This window comes from Platichthys flesus, chromosome 11 (assembly GCF_949316205.1).
Source record: "Platichthys flesus chromosome 11, fPlaFle2.1, whole genome shotgun sequence".
NCBI classification, from domain to species: domain Eukaryota; kingdom Metazoa; phylum Chordata; class Actinopteri; order Pleuronectiformes; family Pleuronectidae; genus Platichthys; species Platichthys flesus.
This window is the reverse complement of record NC_084955.1, coordinates 21545055-21559822: the sequence shown is the minus strand read 5'-3', so window position 1 is coordinate 21559822 and position 14768 is coordinate 21545055. Positions and strand designations below refer to the sequence as shown.

General features: G+C 45.4%; 1 protein-coding gene across 1 annotated transcript in view; it reads left to right on the top strand.

The window, feature by feature from the left end:
• Positions 1-2732, top strand: part of iglon5 (IgLON family member 5) — a gene marked incomplete in the record, with an annotated part of 90347 nt that extends 87615 nt beyond the window's left edge. The window contains 2 exon segments of the mRNA XM_062399572.1: positions 473-624; positions 2595-2732. Coding sequence (XP_062255556.1) covers positions 473-624; positions 2595-2692 — 250 coding nt within the window.
• Between the last annotated feature and the right edge of the window lie 12036 nt (positions 2733-14768).

Sequence of the window (14768 nt, the reverse complement as noted above, 5' to 3'; positions counted from 1 at the left end):
GCACATCTTTTATCTCTATTCATCCACATGCAAGCCGTCCTTCAAGTTTGTAAGAGGTTCGGGGAAAAGGAGACGAGTCGGGTTGATTTAGCATCAGTAGAAAGCAAGAGGCAGAAGCACTTAGACAAGCTGTGCCAGCCAGAGAGAGCTGTTAATAGAGTATAATGGGCTCCAGCAGGAGGTCTCTCTTATATATGGACTGTTAGATTTCACTATTAGTACAAGGTGAGACAAAGAAGAGTGTGTGTGTGTGTGGGGGGGGGGGGGGGGGGGGCTGCGTCGCACGGTTGGTCTCTGGAGAGACGGAGGGAGAAAGACATCCAGCATCTCACGAGGGCTGAGTCACCGGGTGCCGTGCTGCGTTGTGTTATCTTATCTCTTTTTCTGTCTGACAGCCATTTTCATCTCTTTTTTTCCTCCTTCCCACTTCCTTCCTTCCTTCCTTCCTTCCTACGCCTCCCCCACCACGCAGGCCGGTGGAGAGTGACAACACCCTGAGGATCAAAAACGAGAAGACGCGCTCGCTGCTGCTTTTCACCAACGTGACGGAGAAACACTTTGGCAACTACACCTGCTTCGCCTCAAACCGCCTGGGCGCCTCCAACGCCAGCATGCTGCTGTTCCGTAAGTCGTCACACTCGCGAATAAAAAAAAATACACGACTGCGCCTACATTTGTATCTCGTGGAGTTTGTTGATCAACGTGCACGGGGTTTGAACAGACGTGACACTCCACCGCGGTGGAGTACAGGTGCAGTGACACACCGTTTTTCCATCTTTGGTCCCATCTCATTTTAGCTCTGCACACAGCCCCTCTCCTCCTCCCTCCTTCTCCCCATTTTCGCTTCTCTCCGCCCCATTAAAGATGTGCTTGCCTACATTACCACCTCCCTCCCTCTCTCTCTCTCTCTCTCTTTATCTCTCTCTTTCATTCGCTCACCCTTCATCCCTCGTTCCTACATGTTCCTGCACTCTCTCTCTCTCTCTCTCTCTCTCTCTGCTCCGTCCCGGGAAGTTGTCATTTCTCTCCGAGCCCAAATTCACATTAACCGTCTCCAATGAGCGATTTCCTACCGTTCCTTTTCCAAACGCTGAGTCCTTCATCTATCCCCTTTCTTCTTTCATTCCTTTGCCCATTATCTCAGCCGGTCTCTCCTCAATGACTCACTCCGCCATCAGACCCATACATCTTCCCGCTCTCTTTTTCCACCAGAGCTGCCACCTCTGTCAGGCTATCTCTCCATCATCTGTCCTTCTGCCTCCCCTTTCCTCTCTAATCTACTCCTGCCATCGATGGAAACACAACAAACCTCCTTTCGGTTCTGGACACACACACACACACACACACAAAATAAATATGGGACCATAATCTGACATTTTTGTGTCTTTTCTATTCATATGATGGCCCTCACTGTTATGGCCTCTCCGACCTGCGTTTGTACCTCGTTGTCAGGTTGTCACTGCTCTGTAATTCAAGATGAACCATATACAGGCTCTCTGCAGGCTGGACTCCCATTTAAGACGTTTTTAAGACCTTTGTAAAACCATATTGAATGAAATTTAAGACCTGTGTCAAATAGGACTGAAATGAAGGAACATGGGAGTCTCAGATTGAATTACATTTTACCCATAATTGAAGATAAGCTCTAGTAGCCACGTTATCTTGCAAATTCAGACAGAGACAGTAGGTATCCATAGTCTCACTCACAGCCGAACCACGTGTACTGAGATATATCCTGACCGCTGTGTGTGTAGCCTCGGTTATCAGTTCCATGTTGGTCTTGTTTGTAGTTTTATTACAACTCGCTAATATCTGTATGAGTTGAGAAAGGATCGCAAACACATGGAGACAGGAGACACAAGTTGCGTTAAATGCAACTTGAAGATATTTAAGACATACCTGAAAGTGTTTAGGAACCAAATGGTTTTGGCTCAGATGGAAGAGCGGGTCATCCACTAACCAGAGGGTCGGTGGTTCAATCCTAGTCTCCCTCATTCCACGACGATTTGGGCAAGATGCTGAACCCCCTGACAGCTGTGCAGAATGGTGAAGTGTGATAGAGAAAATGCTGCACAGAGATGCATGACTGTATGAGTGTCTGTGTGAAGTGTTGTGTAGTTGTTATGCTGAGTCAAGCCTAGAAAACTGCAACCTTAAAAACGTATAATTTTTGCTTATTTAAGACCTTTTTAAGGCCTAAATTCAGATTATTGAATTTCAGACCATTATAGATGTTTTCAGACCCTGCAGAAATTCTCCATATTCAACTTATGTCATTGCCTGAGACCCCCCCCCCCCCCCCCCATTAGAGGGATGACTTCATAGCTGTTGATAAATGGGCGATGTAGTTGTAATAGTAAGAAATGTTTTATCATGACTGGCTACAGGCCAACCTGCTTATAGTAATTACTGCAAATCATCATCATTAATTTGATGAATTAATTGGATTAGGTTTAACATTTACACCTCACACCTGGCAGAGCTGGTGGCTTCCTGTTTGCTTTTTGTCTCAACATATTTCTCTCCCTCTTCCCTCCCCCCCACACCCCACCACTCCCTCTTCCCTTCACTTTGTTCCCGATGTCTCCTTCCAGGACCGGGGGCCATCAGCGGGCGAGCGACGGCCTCACAGGCAGGGATGAGCGCCGGCGTGTGGGTTTCTCTCGTTGCCGCTCTTCTGCTGAAGATGTAAAGGACGGAGCGTCGTGTGGAATCGTCCCTAAATGCCCCCGAAAGCCCCCCCCCCCCCCCCGACCGCCCGCCGTCCCTCCACGCCTCCCTCCCCCTCTCCCTCGCTCCCTCCCTCAACGGAAGGAAGAAGGAAATTAAATTCTTTAATTACAAACCCATCACTGTGAACAAAAAGAATATGCATTATCCCAGGAGCCATCGAGTCACCGCATCAAACACACAACCGCCAACCCCGGCACCCGCAACTCCATTGTGAGGTCAACTCATTGTCTTTATCTCTCGCTCTCTCTCTCTTTCTCTCTCTCTCTCTCTCGCTCTCTCTCTCTCTCTCTCCCAGAATGCCTTGCAGATTTGTCTGACTCGGTACTTCCTGCCTCACCTTGCTTTGCCCTCATTATGACCACTGGGCCGATGTGGACAGAGTGTATATTAATGATTATTTGTGTCGGTGATCAATGACAGAATAGATAATCTAACAACTGGGCGATCATCTATATAATACACCACATATAGACTAATGACTGCACCTACAATGTTTGCCTTATGGATATTATACATAGAGTCACAATATAGTCTGGTGGATATTTGTGGAACATGATGATGTGGTGCTGGCGGTCATGTGAAGTGTCACCGTTTGATCACACACACACACACACACACCCACACACACACCCACACACACACACACACACACACACACACACACACACGCACACTCATGTGTATGGCTTCTTAATTTTAACTGTGCAGCAGTGATGCTGCTACGAATGATGTCAAAATGTCTAAAAACTGAAAAGAAGGGTGGGTTGTGACGGCGTCCGTCTTAAATAACCCTTTATGTACTTCGGGGGGGTTTATACCGAGGTTCCGCATGTCGACCCCCTCACGATCCAAACCTTTTTTAAGCCCCCCCCCCCCCCCCCCCCCCTGTTCAACGTGCTCTGTCCAGTCGCCCCCTCGCATCGCTATAGTGTTCTCTGCTCCGTGTCACCCCCTCCCCTTCCCCCCCTCCCCTGTGTAAATATATGCAGTACAGAGGCCGAGCCAGTGACTTCAAGTCGCCTGGTGCAGAATGACACCCCACCACCCCCCCCCCCCCCCCCTCCACCCCGTCGGCCTCCACTCTGCCCCCGGCCTCCATGTCTTCTGTTTCGAGGCCGCGGCTCCATCCTCTGTGTCGCTTGTTGATAGCATGTACCGGTTAGAGATGTTCCTGTTGTGAGTCCCCCCCCCCCCCCCCCCCCCGCGACCCTTACCCTGACCCCACCCCCCCGACACTCCCTCCCTCCTGTCCCTGCACTGTGTCTGTTTTACTCTGCAAGGTAAACCTGCTTTTACTTTTTTGGTGTTAATAATACTACCGATGATGATGATGTTAATAAGTATTTGAACAAACTATGAATAGTAATTCCATGTGAGAAAAAAAAAAATGAACAAATTCCGATGGTAATGAGCCGTGCGTGGGAAAAATAATTTTTGTACTTTACTCTGAGAAGTCACACACATTGAACGACAACAGTGAAACGAAAAAAAAAAAAAACTACACATGTAAAGTTTTCAAAGTGATGTGCTCTATTTTGCCATGACAAGCTTTTTAAAGTCACATTTGATCCAGTCTGAGGGACAATTTCATCCAAAGTCCAGAAGCGGTGAATGATGATGATGATGTAATTTATAATTTGTAACAGTTGTGTGTAACGGACCTTTTTTAGTTTTTGTCATGCTGAAAAACTGCATCTCACACATTCACAGCAGATTTGTCAACCTGTCATCGTGTGGCGTCACTGCGACCAGCTAGATAAATGATTTGGATCCATGTCAGTCCCTGGTCGTGGCAGTGAGTCCGTTCTTGTTCCCCCGACCACGAGGAGATAAAGATGTAATTAGCCATTACCTGTGGCTGGCTAAGTGAAGGAGCCCGGGCTCCACCTGCCCCCCCCTGCCAGCCCCTGATGGCCCCCATAAATCAAGCTCAATCCTGCCGCTGACAGGAATCCTCTTCAAGGACAACCTCGCCTTGGTGCACCGGTCCTCCCTCCAGTGTGCACGACAACACCCCCCCAATGGCACAATTATCCAGCCACTTGCCCTGCCCCCCCGGTGAAGCACAAACAGTGGGAGGTAGGCCCCCCCCCCCTCGTTTCTCCGCTGAAACAATGTTCCACTCACACGCAGCGACTATATGCAAATCTGCCATAACGAGTCTGCACGGAGAGACGAGTGCACCCGAACCCTGACTGTCGCGACCTGGAGCTGGAATTATCGGATCGGTTGTCTGAATGTGTTTTTGTCTGTTCTGTTTGAAACCAGCAATAACCCCTAACTCTACTGTGCAAGAGCTGTCAGATATGGTTAAAAGCTGTGGTGTGATATCTGAACAAATTTGCCATTAACAAGGTATAGGAAGTAAGTCTGTTGTACTTTTACTGTGTGCAGTACTCTGACATGATTGTGACGCTCTGTTTCAATGGTCCTTCATTTTTTGCTGTGCTGAAGAAATCGATGTAGTCGGGTCGAGCGTGTGTAACTGAACACGCACTGTTTGTCGCTCCAGAAATAACGATGGATTCCATTTCAAGCACAATAGCAGGTTGTTTGGTCGGTGCCTATTTTTTTTTTTTCCCGTGTGAAATCATCACTTCATCCAGTATCTCTCTGTTTCTTTTCTTTTTTGTGTTTCTCACTCATGCACTCGTCCATGTAAGTGGCATATAACATCTGTATGTACATAAAATGTCCTTGATGAAGAAAAAAAAAACAGAAGAAAAAAGAAAAAAAACGACAAAAAAAAACACAACATTCTGTCAAGTTTCTCAATGTGGGTTTGAAAATAAGCACGTCAGTGTTTGTGTATGGGTGGATTTTGAAGAAAAACAAACAAAAAAAACAATAAGCAAACATTGTATGTTGTGTTTAGGGGGTTATGGGTCCAAGGTGGAGGAGTGTGTGGGGGGGGGGGGATCAGGCACTATGTAGTGATACACAGAATGTGGGCATTTGTACAAACAAGCAGTAAAAGAACATGTTTCAATGATGAGACGCCATGTCATGATGTCATGTGTGTAAAGGGGTGAGAGAGGGTGTGTGAGGGTGTGTGGGGGGGGGGGAGAGCAGATCCCCTGGGTGCTCAGTTTGTGGGAGGATGAGGAGGCTGTTGAAAGAGCGACTGCTCAGACGGGGGGGGGGCCTGAGGGAGGATCCCCCGACAGTGCAAATCCAGAAAGCCGAGAGCCGGAGGGAGATGGGATGACACCAGCCCGACAGTGAAGGAGCAGACGACAGGCGGCCGCTCGTTTGGCTGTTTTTCCACAACCTGAGCACTGTGGTCCTTCCCACGAGTCACCGGGGGGGGGAAGAGCACCACACACTGTTTCTGGTTTGCACGATGTAATGTGAAGAGCATTAACATAGCCTTGATCACAAACACAGTCTGGCCTACTTCAAGTGTATAAATAACAGCCCACCCGGGGTTGGATGAGTTTACAGTCGTATAAACAAGACGCTCGCTCGGCCCCTAATTACACGCGGCGCGCAGCCTGATGAGGACGTGTTGATTGGCTCCTGCAGCTGAAGGTTGTGTTGATATGTTTACAGGAAACTGTTGTTTGTCAGTTTACAGTACGCTGCGTTGTACTTCACCCTGAGAGCACGTACAGTGAGATATAAATACAGGGTAGCTACAAAAAGAGGAGGATTTATGTTGTTGTAAATAAATTCAGCTTTTTGCTTTTTTTTTTTTTATTGTGTTTACAAACGAGATGCACGTCAGGAGCAGGGATTTGAAGAAATACTTGCATTAGATGGTTTTTGGATCACTGTGCGTTTTTGCTGAGAAGAGTCAGGTAATGACGCTCTACAAGGACAGAGCGGCTGCAGTGAAATAGTGAAATAGTAATTACGGTGTTTCGAAGGCCAGACTGTAGAATAGCAAAGTGTAACCACGGGAGAGATGGTTTGAATGCACCACCGTCTTTTGTTTTATATATACGTGGCAACCCGTCCAACACGTAGAGCCGATCCCAGACACGCCTTCAAACCAGGCCGCAGTGGTTAATCAATACGTTCGACTGACTGGCTCTGGAATAGAGCAATTTCTCTCCCCGCTCCGCCTCGACCAGGTCCCCAGAAGCCGAGCTGATCAAGTGTCTATAGAGCGGCCGGAGAACAGAGAGCATAATTCATCATGCCTGATACCAGACACCGCTAATTGCACATCGATTTTTAAGCCCTTCTCCGAAACTATTTGGTGAAGCTGTAATGTCAGCTCAGTAAACTATGTGCTCAGAGCCGCGGTTCAGATCCGGGCGAGTGAAGAATTAATCATTTGTTTTTCTTTTCTTTTTCTTTTTTTTTATAGTCAAACCAGGCAGGCTGTTGTTTGTTGTTTGTTTTGCTACACAGCGCAGAGTTAACCGACATGTTCCCCGGGCGCTTGCACTCGAATGGCTGCTGCTGCGCGCACTCGATTTCATTAGCAATGTGACCCGATCATCTTTGCAGCTGTTTGATAGGATGTGTCCAGATGTCTGGATATAAAACGCACAGAAGATGAGACGTGACCATAACTAACGTGTAGGAGGGGGTAATTTGATAATAGGAGAAAAATTGCCGACACTGCAGCGTCGGTGTCAGGATGTCACATGTGAATGATCGTGTCCAAATCCCCTGCTCCTGTCCTTTACAGCAGAGCATGCCTAATTCCCATATATCATCCTAATCATCCATTGTTTACCAAATATCTACAAGCTCATTCAGTTCTCATGGGCAAAGTTAGTGCTGCAGCTCTATTAAGGCCCAGCGCTTTTCCATTAGCGCGGCTAATGAGTGCATTAGTGAACAACGCGCTGGAGAGGACAGTGACGAGGGACGCCACCGCCGCCGCTAACACACCTGCAGCTCAGGTGTTTGACACCAAGTCGGATTGGTTAGTGAAGGAGTCACCTGACAGCTGGAAGACGCTCGACTACATTAGCAGCAGGAGATAGATAGATAGATAGATAGATAGATAGATAGATAGATAGATAGATAGATAGATAGATAGATAGATAGATAGATAGATAGACAGACTGACAGACAGACAGATAGATATATTTTGTTTTCTGTTAGTAATTAGCTAAAAATAGTTATATAGATTCCTGTCTTTGCAGTTGTTTAGAAGTTCTCTACATATTTAGAACCGGCAGCAGAGATGTCGGGACACAGATCCGCCGGCTCGGCCCTCGTCCTCGTCTCTAAGACTTGAAGCATCTGGCTAATTAGCAGCGTGCCGACACACAGAGCAGTCGAGTGAACCACGGCCACGCGCTGAACAATGGACGCATCTCGCCCACCACGTCTCCCCTAGTCATTAAGTCGCCCACCTCGCATCACCAACGTAGAAAGAGTCCCATTACTTGGCCTCTCTGAATCACCAGCCCACGCCTGGCATTTTCCTTGTCAATCAAGCGAGGGGGTAAATATTGGTTGTGGTGTTGGGGGGGGGGGGGGGGGGGAGCTGACAGAGAGAACCTGGATTCATTTTGTGTGACAGTACAAACCGGTGTTTTTGTGCTGATTTACATTGCAGTTATGCGATGGTGGGGGAGTCACCGATACAAGCTTCAAGTGTCTTATTACTGTCAAAGGTGCGCGGGAGTCAGGGGGGGGGGGGGGGGTTGTATGACAGGATGTATGATGGCCGGGGGGGCTGGTCATGTGCACTACGCCTCAGGAGACAGAGATCAGTGAACAGACGGCAGGAGCCCTCCATGCAGTGACTGGGAATCCTTTTGGAAACTAATCGCGAGTTTTACCAGAAGAGAACCCACTGTGAATAGCTGGGGCTCGGAAAAGTGTTGTTGATGTGAAACCCATCTCTCTCCATCTCTGACACACACACACACGCAGACAAACATACACACACACATACACATACACATATAAACACACACACATATATTTACTTTCCTTCAGTCTTTCTCTCCTCTGTTTCTTTTTGTGCAATGAGAACCTGAAGGACTTCTGACCTCCCCTGACCTCCTTGGCTCCCCAGGTTTGCCCAATCTGCCATTGCTAATATAAATGGGGTGTGTGTGCGTTTGTTTGTGTGTATTCCTGCATAAATGTGTGTGTTGGGCTCCACAAGGATCATGAGTATTCGTTTGCATGTGTGTAATATTCTCTGATCCACACAGGTCTGTTTTCACTGCACACACTTACAGGCCTTGTCAACATCCCATCAATTTGTCTGCTGCACTGACGGATGCTCGGCGTTGTGAAGCGATGATTGTACTTTCTCTTTTGATTTGTGTATTCGCTGAACATGTCGACTTTTATTTGTGTGTCCTTTTTTGTTTTTGCAAATCCATCGAGGGGAGTTTAAAATGATATCAAACGGAGGGGAGACAAAAAAATAAAAAACTGGGTCTTGTTTTTAACAGAGCTCACTGTTTGTGGTTTGTTGCCTAGGGGGGGTGGAGGCCGAGGGCAGGCCGGCTGTTTGCACTCGCTGCTTCCTGCTGGGGGGGGGGAGTGCTGCCGCTTTGTTTCGTCTATAAGTTTGTCTCCTTTTCTTTTTTTATTAAACTGTCTAAGTGTTTGGTTTGAAGCGACACTGTCAAAAAGAGTATAAATAGGAATATCCACTCATAGCTAATTACCAACAATCACATAAATGTGGGGGTCATAACAGGATTATTATGAAAAATGTAACAGTCTTAACTGGTTTGTCAGTTTGCACTTTGATTAAAAAACAGTTTTATTAATTTATTATGAGAAGGTAGTGACCTTGTACACAGGAACACATTCTCCATGTGTTTCCTCATCTTCAAGTTCGACACAGTTCCTCATATTTAGTCATCACTTATGAAAGAAATTGATAAGAGCATTGAAGGGCTAATGCAGAATAATTATTTATTATGACAGCAACGTGTTACCATCCTTTCCTTTCTTTACACTTTATTTATGTCAATATAATAGATTCATAATAATAATTTAAATAGCACTTTTCAAATAACATAATGGTACAAAGTGCTTCACAGTGTAAGTACAAATTTAAGCAAGTCCATGAAAGACAATGGGTAAAATAAAGCAATAGAGCAAACAAATGCCGGTTTAGTTGCAATATAATAATAAAAAATAAAAGCCTTTATATGAAAGTTTAAAAGAGTACTCCAATGTGTGAAATAACACTTATAACCTCTGTATTATATTTTCAGCTCAAACAAAAATAGGAAGGTGGAATGAGAGGGCTGATATTTAAAAGCACAAACTCTGTACAGACACTTCAGGTGACACTTGACCTTGCATCAGTCCATGCAGGAGCTTTTAATGTGATATTTGATAAGCGGATGAGTCTCACACACTTCACCTGATGTGTCATTTTTTGGAGCTTTCATTCTTATTCGTAAAAAGTTCTCGGTTTCAAAAATATGTTTATCAGGTCACATCTCTCTCTCTCTCTCTCTCTCTCTCTCTCTCTCTCTCTCTCTCTCTCTCTCTCTCGCTTCTCTGTCTTCCTAAATATATATATCAGGTTTATTTCTATAGCATTATATAATATTATACTGACATATTATTACAATGGTTTATTATTGGCGGGATTAGCTGTGGTTCTCAGTTTAGAGTGACAAGATCTAAGCAGATTTCTCTCTTTTTTTCTAACTAGTTAAACTTGTGTTTCTCCCTTTGATGATGATGATTACCCCCACCCCCCCCCCCCCCCCAAAGAACACAGATCTGAATTCATTATTCTGTTCCTCATTAGGCCGCTCACTAATTCAGATGTGCAGCACTAGGAAACAACAAGGGTTTTGGAATATATCAACACGATGCAGCAGAGCCAATGAAGAGGAAGAAATAACGAGTCATGACTTGTAACCCAACGGAAATATGCAGTTTATTTATTTTATCTTGCATGAAGGTTTATTTTAGTTTTTTAGTGGTAGATTATAAGTTTATTACCTTCTCTGACTGAAGGCTTTTTGGCATAAATATTCCTCCAGTAAAGGTAATTACTTAAAATTTAAATACCAAAAATCCCACAAGATTTCTTAGATTCATCTCCATCGCACAGGAAAACCTGTAGAAATCCACTAATGGCAGCACTGGGCTCGTTGTCGTGCTGTGGTTCCAGTCGGTGTAGTTGTGTCATTTCTGGTGTTTGCTGAGACACTGACATGTGTAGTTCTTTCCCCCTCAACGCTCTCAGAGTCTCAGGCTTCTGTTGAAGCGTGAACTATTAATCAACCACAATCTCCCACCACACAGTGCAACGGGAAGAACAAGCTGACACCATCGGATTTGAAACACGGTCAGTTTCAAACTAAAAAGCTAAAATTACTTTGAGCGCTGGAGCTCGGAGTGGAGAACAGCTGCAGCAGCAACTACACAACAGCAAAACGCACAACACCTGTGTTTGCCTCTTTTATTGGCAGCAGGGCAGTCAGGGTAGAAAATATCTCTGTGTGAACTTCTGCCTCAAGTTCAGTTATTAATGTTTAACAATATCTGTTGAGCTTATTACCTCCACCAGGGGGGTTAGGTTTTCACCTGCGCTGGGTTTTAAAAGGATTGCACAAAAACTACTCGACAGATAATCAGGAAACTTTTGTTTTTAGGAGACACTTTGCGCAATTTGGAGAAATTCCACATAATAATCTTTATCTAGAGAACTTCAATATGATTCAATAAGGAGACTTTGCATTGGTCTAGTGGCTTTCCAGCATTTCATTGATTCCCATTCAGATCGATTGGATCTGTCATTTAACCTTTTTACAATTTCACTAATTCCTTCTGTGTATACATTTTTACTGTTTCGCAAAATCATTACCTCCCAGATGTTTGATTGACTGTCAGCAGGATTATGTAAAACCTACAGGAGGAATACTGATATAAAATACTCTGGATAAATGTAACTATCATTGATCTCCTTTAACTGTACAGCCTGTCACAGTGATCGATGTTCTCTGTCCTGGCAGTAAGTGATTAGGACGATAAGAAAACAAATGAATTAGAGATGAATTAAAATCAAAGGTAGACAGACACATGATTTGAAGATTCACTCTGTGTTGTCTCCCGCTCGGTTCTCGTCTCGTCTCCTGCTGCGAGCGACTGGTTTGCTCGTCTCCTCTGCAGAAACTCCATCTTCCCACTTAATAATCCCTTCATCACACTTAAGCCCGACAACAAGTCGCTGCAATCAAACACCCATTTGTATTGAAATCTTTTATACTCGAGTGTGTCTGCATTAGTCTTGGTCGGGGGGAAAAAATATGTTTTGAGGAAAAAGCAGGAGCAGTTTATCACATTCAGTGTGTTTGGTGTTTTGTGAAATTACACTAAATTGACGCCCAGGTTTTTCCGTCTGTCTGTTATTTGCTCTGTGTGATCGTCTTCTGTCTGAGTTCTCTACCTGCAGCCGCCTCACGTACACAAACACATTTATCCTTTTTGTTTTTAAAAGTTCCCTGTACGACATGATGCATGAACGACTCTGTCTTCGCCGCTGACAGTGAGCGACCCTGGAGGGACTGAGGGACGGACTGTGTCCTCCCTCTCTCTCCTGGTGACAGTCCTTCCTGGCGTTTCAAAGACCAATCCCTCAAGTGCAGGGTCCACTGGTTCAAAATGAAGTCGTCAAAGCAGCTCATCCAAAACCCATCCAGGGGTTAGGGTCGTGCAGAAGAACCGAGCCTCCTGCCTGGGGATGGCCGAGCTGGCCCTGGAGGATTCTGGGTGATACTGCGAGGGGAAGGTCCTGCAGGATGAACGTCTCCCTGCCGGTGATTATGTCTCATTTGTATGTGTTCGTGCCTCCTCTCTGCACAAGCACCATTAGGAGCCACGTCCACCACCATGGGGCCGGGCTCAGTCCATCTGAATTCCAGTCACGTGAGATACCCTCACGGTTCATCTTTTTTGCCTGAGCAGTTTCATGACAAATTTAGAAATAATCACCCCGGCACCGTGCGCGCAGCCTTGTATCGATCCTGCCCAGGGAATTGAAACTCACCAGAAAACAAGGCAGAGAGGGAACGCTCAATTATTAGGTGGAAATCCTCCGTGCGGAAGAGCAGCTTCCTTTGGATTCTCTTTGGCTGAGATGGAGCCTTTCGCCAAACAGCAAATGATGTTTCTTTCCTCTTCTTTTTAAGAAAATTCTTCTTTTACACTGTCAATATACTGTATATTTATTATTTTATATCGATTTTAGGTTTTTTATCAATGAATGTTTAAATTTGCAACGGAAAATCAAATCAATAGAAGAAGTGAGAGTATAAATTTGGTGGAGGACATATTTACCGACTTCCTTACACATCTGTCTGAGGCTTAGGTCATCAACAAGGGTTCTGCAATGTCTCGGGGGGGGGGATTTCTGGTTTCACTCCCATTCCTACCATTACAATCATGTGTGTTATTATGGGGAAGTGTCTCTAGTTGCTGCTTTCCCCTCATTCAGAATTCCACTGAGGTCAAACAGGGTTTTCTGTTTGTCCTACTTTTTTTTTGCAGCACACGTATTCACTCATATTTGCTGCATCTTTGCTTATGTCATGTTTTCCTTTCCCCGGCCATACGTTTACTCTATTCTGTTTTGATGGCGACATCATGACTAATACCACCGCAACCTATTTTCATATTTCTGCCCTAGTTTCCCTTCTCGCTCTATATGATGATTCTCTGCAGCCATGACCTGGTTTCACAATACAGATCTCATCTGATCACACTCACTCCTCCTCCTCCTTCTCCACCACCACCTCCTGCCCACAGACACCACAGACGGGTCAGTGGGTTCACCTCTGCTTCACCGGGGGGGTGGGGGGTTCCACACCAGCTTGCTTCACCCTCACCCAGACCTACCAGACCACATGTGGTATCCGATATCGGTCACCTGACTGCACACTTCCTGCCGCCCCATCCCTCAAGGAGCCCAACTGTCCTCAGACTGGTCGGTGAGCTCGGTGCCCCAGTGCCGGCCCCAGTGTTTCCAGTTGATGCACAACCACAGACTTGATTTCTTCTCTTCTCTTTCCTCAGAGATCCCATTTCTTCTTTCGTCATCTCAGGTTGACGGACTGTTATGGTGAAGACACAGCTTCTTTGTTTGCCATGGAGGACATGATGTTCAGAGGTGTGAGTCACAGCTGAAGCAAATATAGAGCATGTCATTGCAATTCCGCCCCCACCCCAAAAAAAGGAACACTGCTCTTAGTCGTTCAATTGATTGAACATTGACCCAGAATCTGAAAATAAACTGATTTAAACTGTCGAGCTCGTCATCTTATTTCTGTGCTCTCGGTTTGCTGTTAGCTGGATGGGATGTTTCTTGGAAGTTCACTTTTTCCCCAAAAAATATGTTTTTCTCCACCGTGGAACAGCAGCAACAAGCTGTAGATATAATAACTACACTATAACCACCTTGAGAAGTTGATCTCATTGTTTTTTGGATGAGTCGTCTGGAGTTGTGGCAGCAGCCTGCGACTAAATTAAAATGAATTAAATTAGATTATGATGCTGCAAAGTCAGATTATGACTCACGCCAACATCAGGTCCACTACGTCAACAGTCTACCCTTAATATAACCGGAATAATTATACCGGGATTAAGACGTATATGTGTTTAAATAATACGACTCTCAAATATATATTGATTCTTTAATTGAGCAGCTTATGCATTAAATCTACAGACTTGCTTGTTGGAAATCCAATCAGGAAAAAACCTGGTCATATCTAATTCAGTTGCTCAACTCGTGCACTGACAATTAAACCAGAAATAATTTCATCTCCGTCCAAGTCTCCAATTCTCAGTCTCCTCACGTGATGAATAAAAAATAACTGGATCCCCCCTGAACAACCTCCCTCTACATTTCTAACGATGTAATAAATAGTAAATACATATCAGCTCCTGCTCTGACACGACGCGGCCTCACATACCACGTTCGCCCTGCTTGACTGTTAATGTGGGTCAGACATCGATCATGCCAAGGCAACACAGTGCCGGCAAATTAATGATTTTCCAAATCAATGTTTAAACACCTCTCCTCCCAGTGAGGAGGCCAGTTCAAGCTTCCTGATTCCCGTCCTGCTCGATAACGTGAT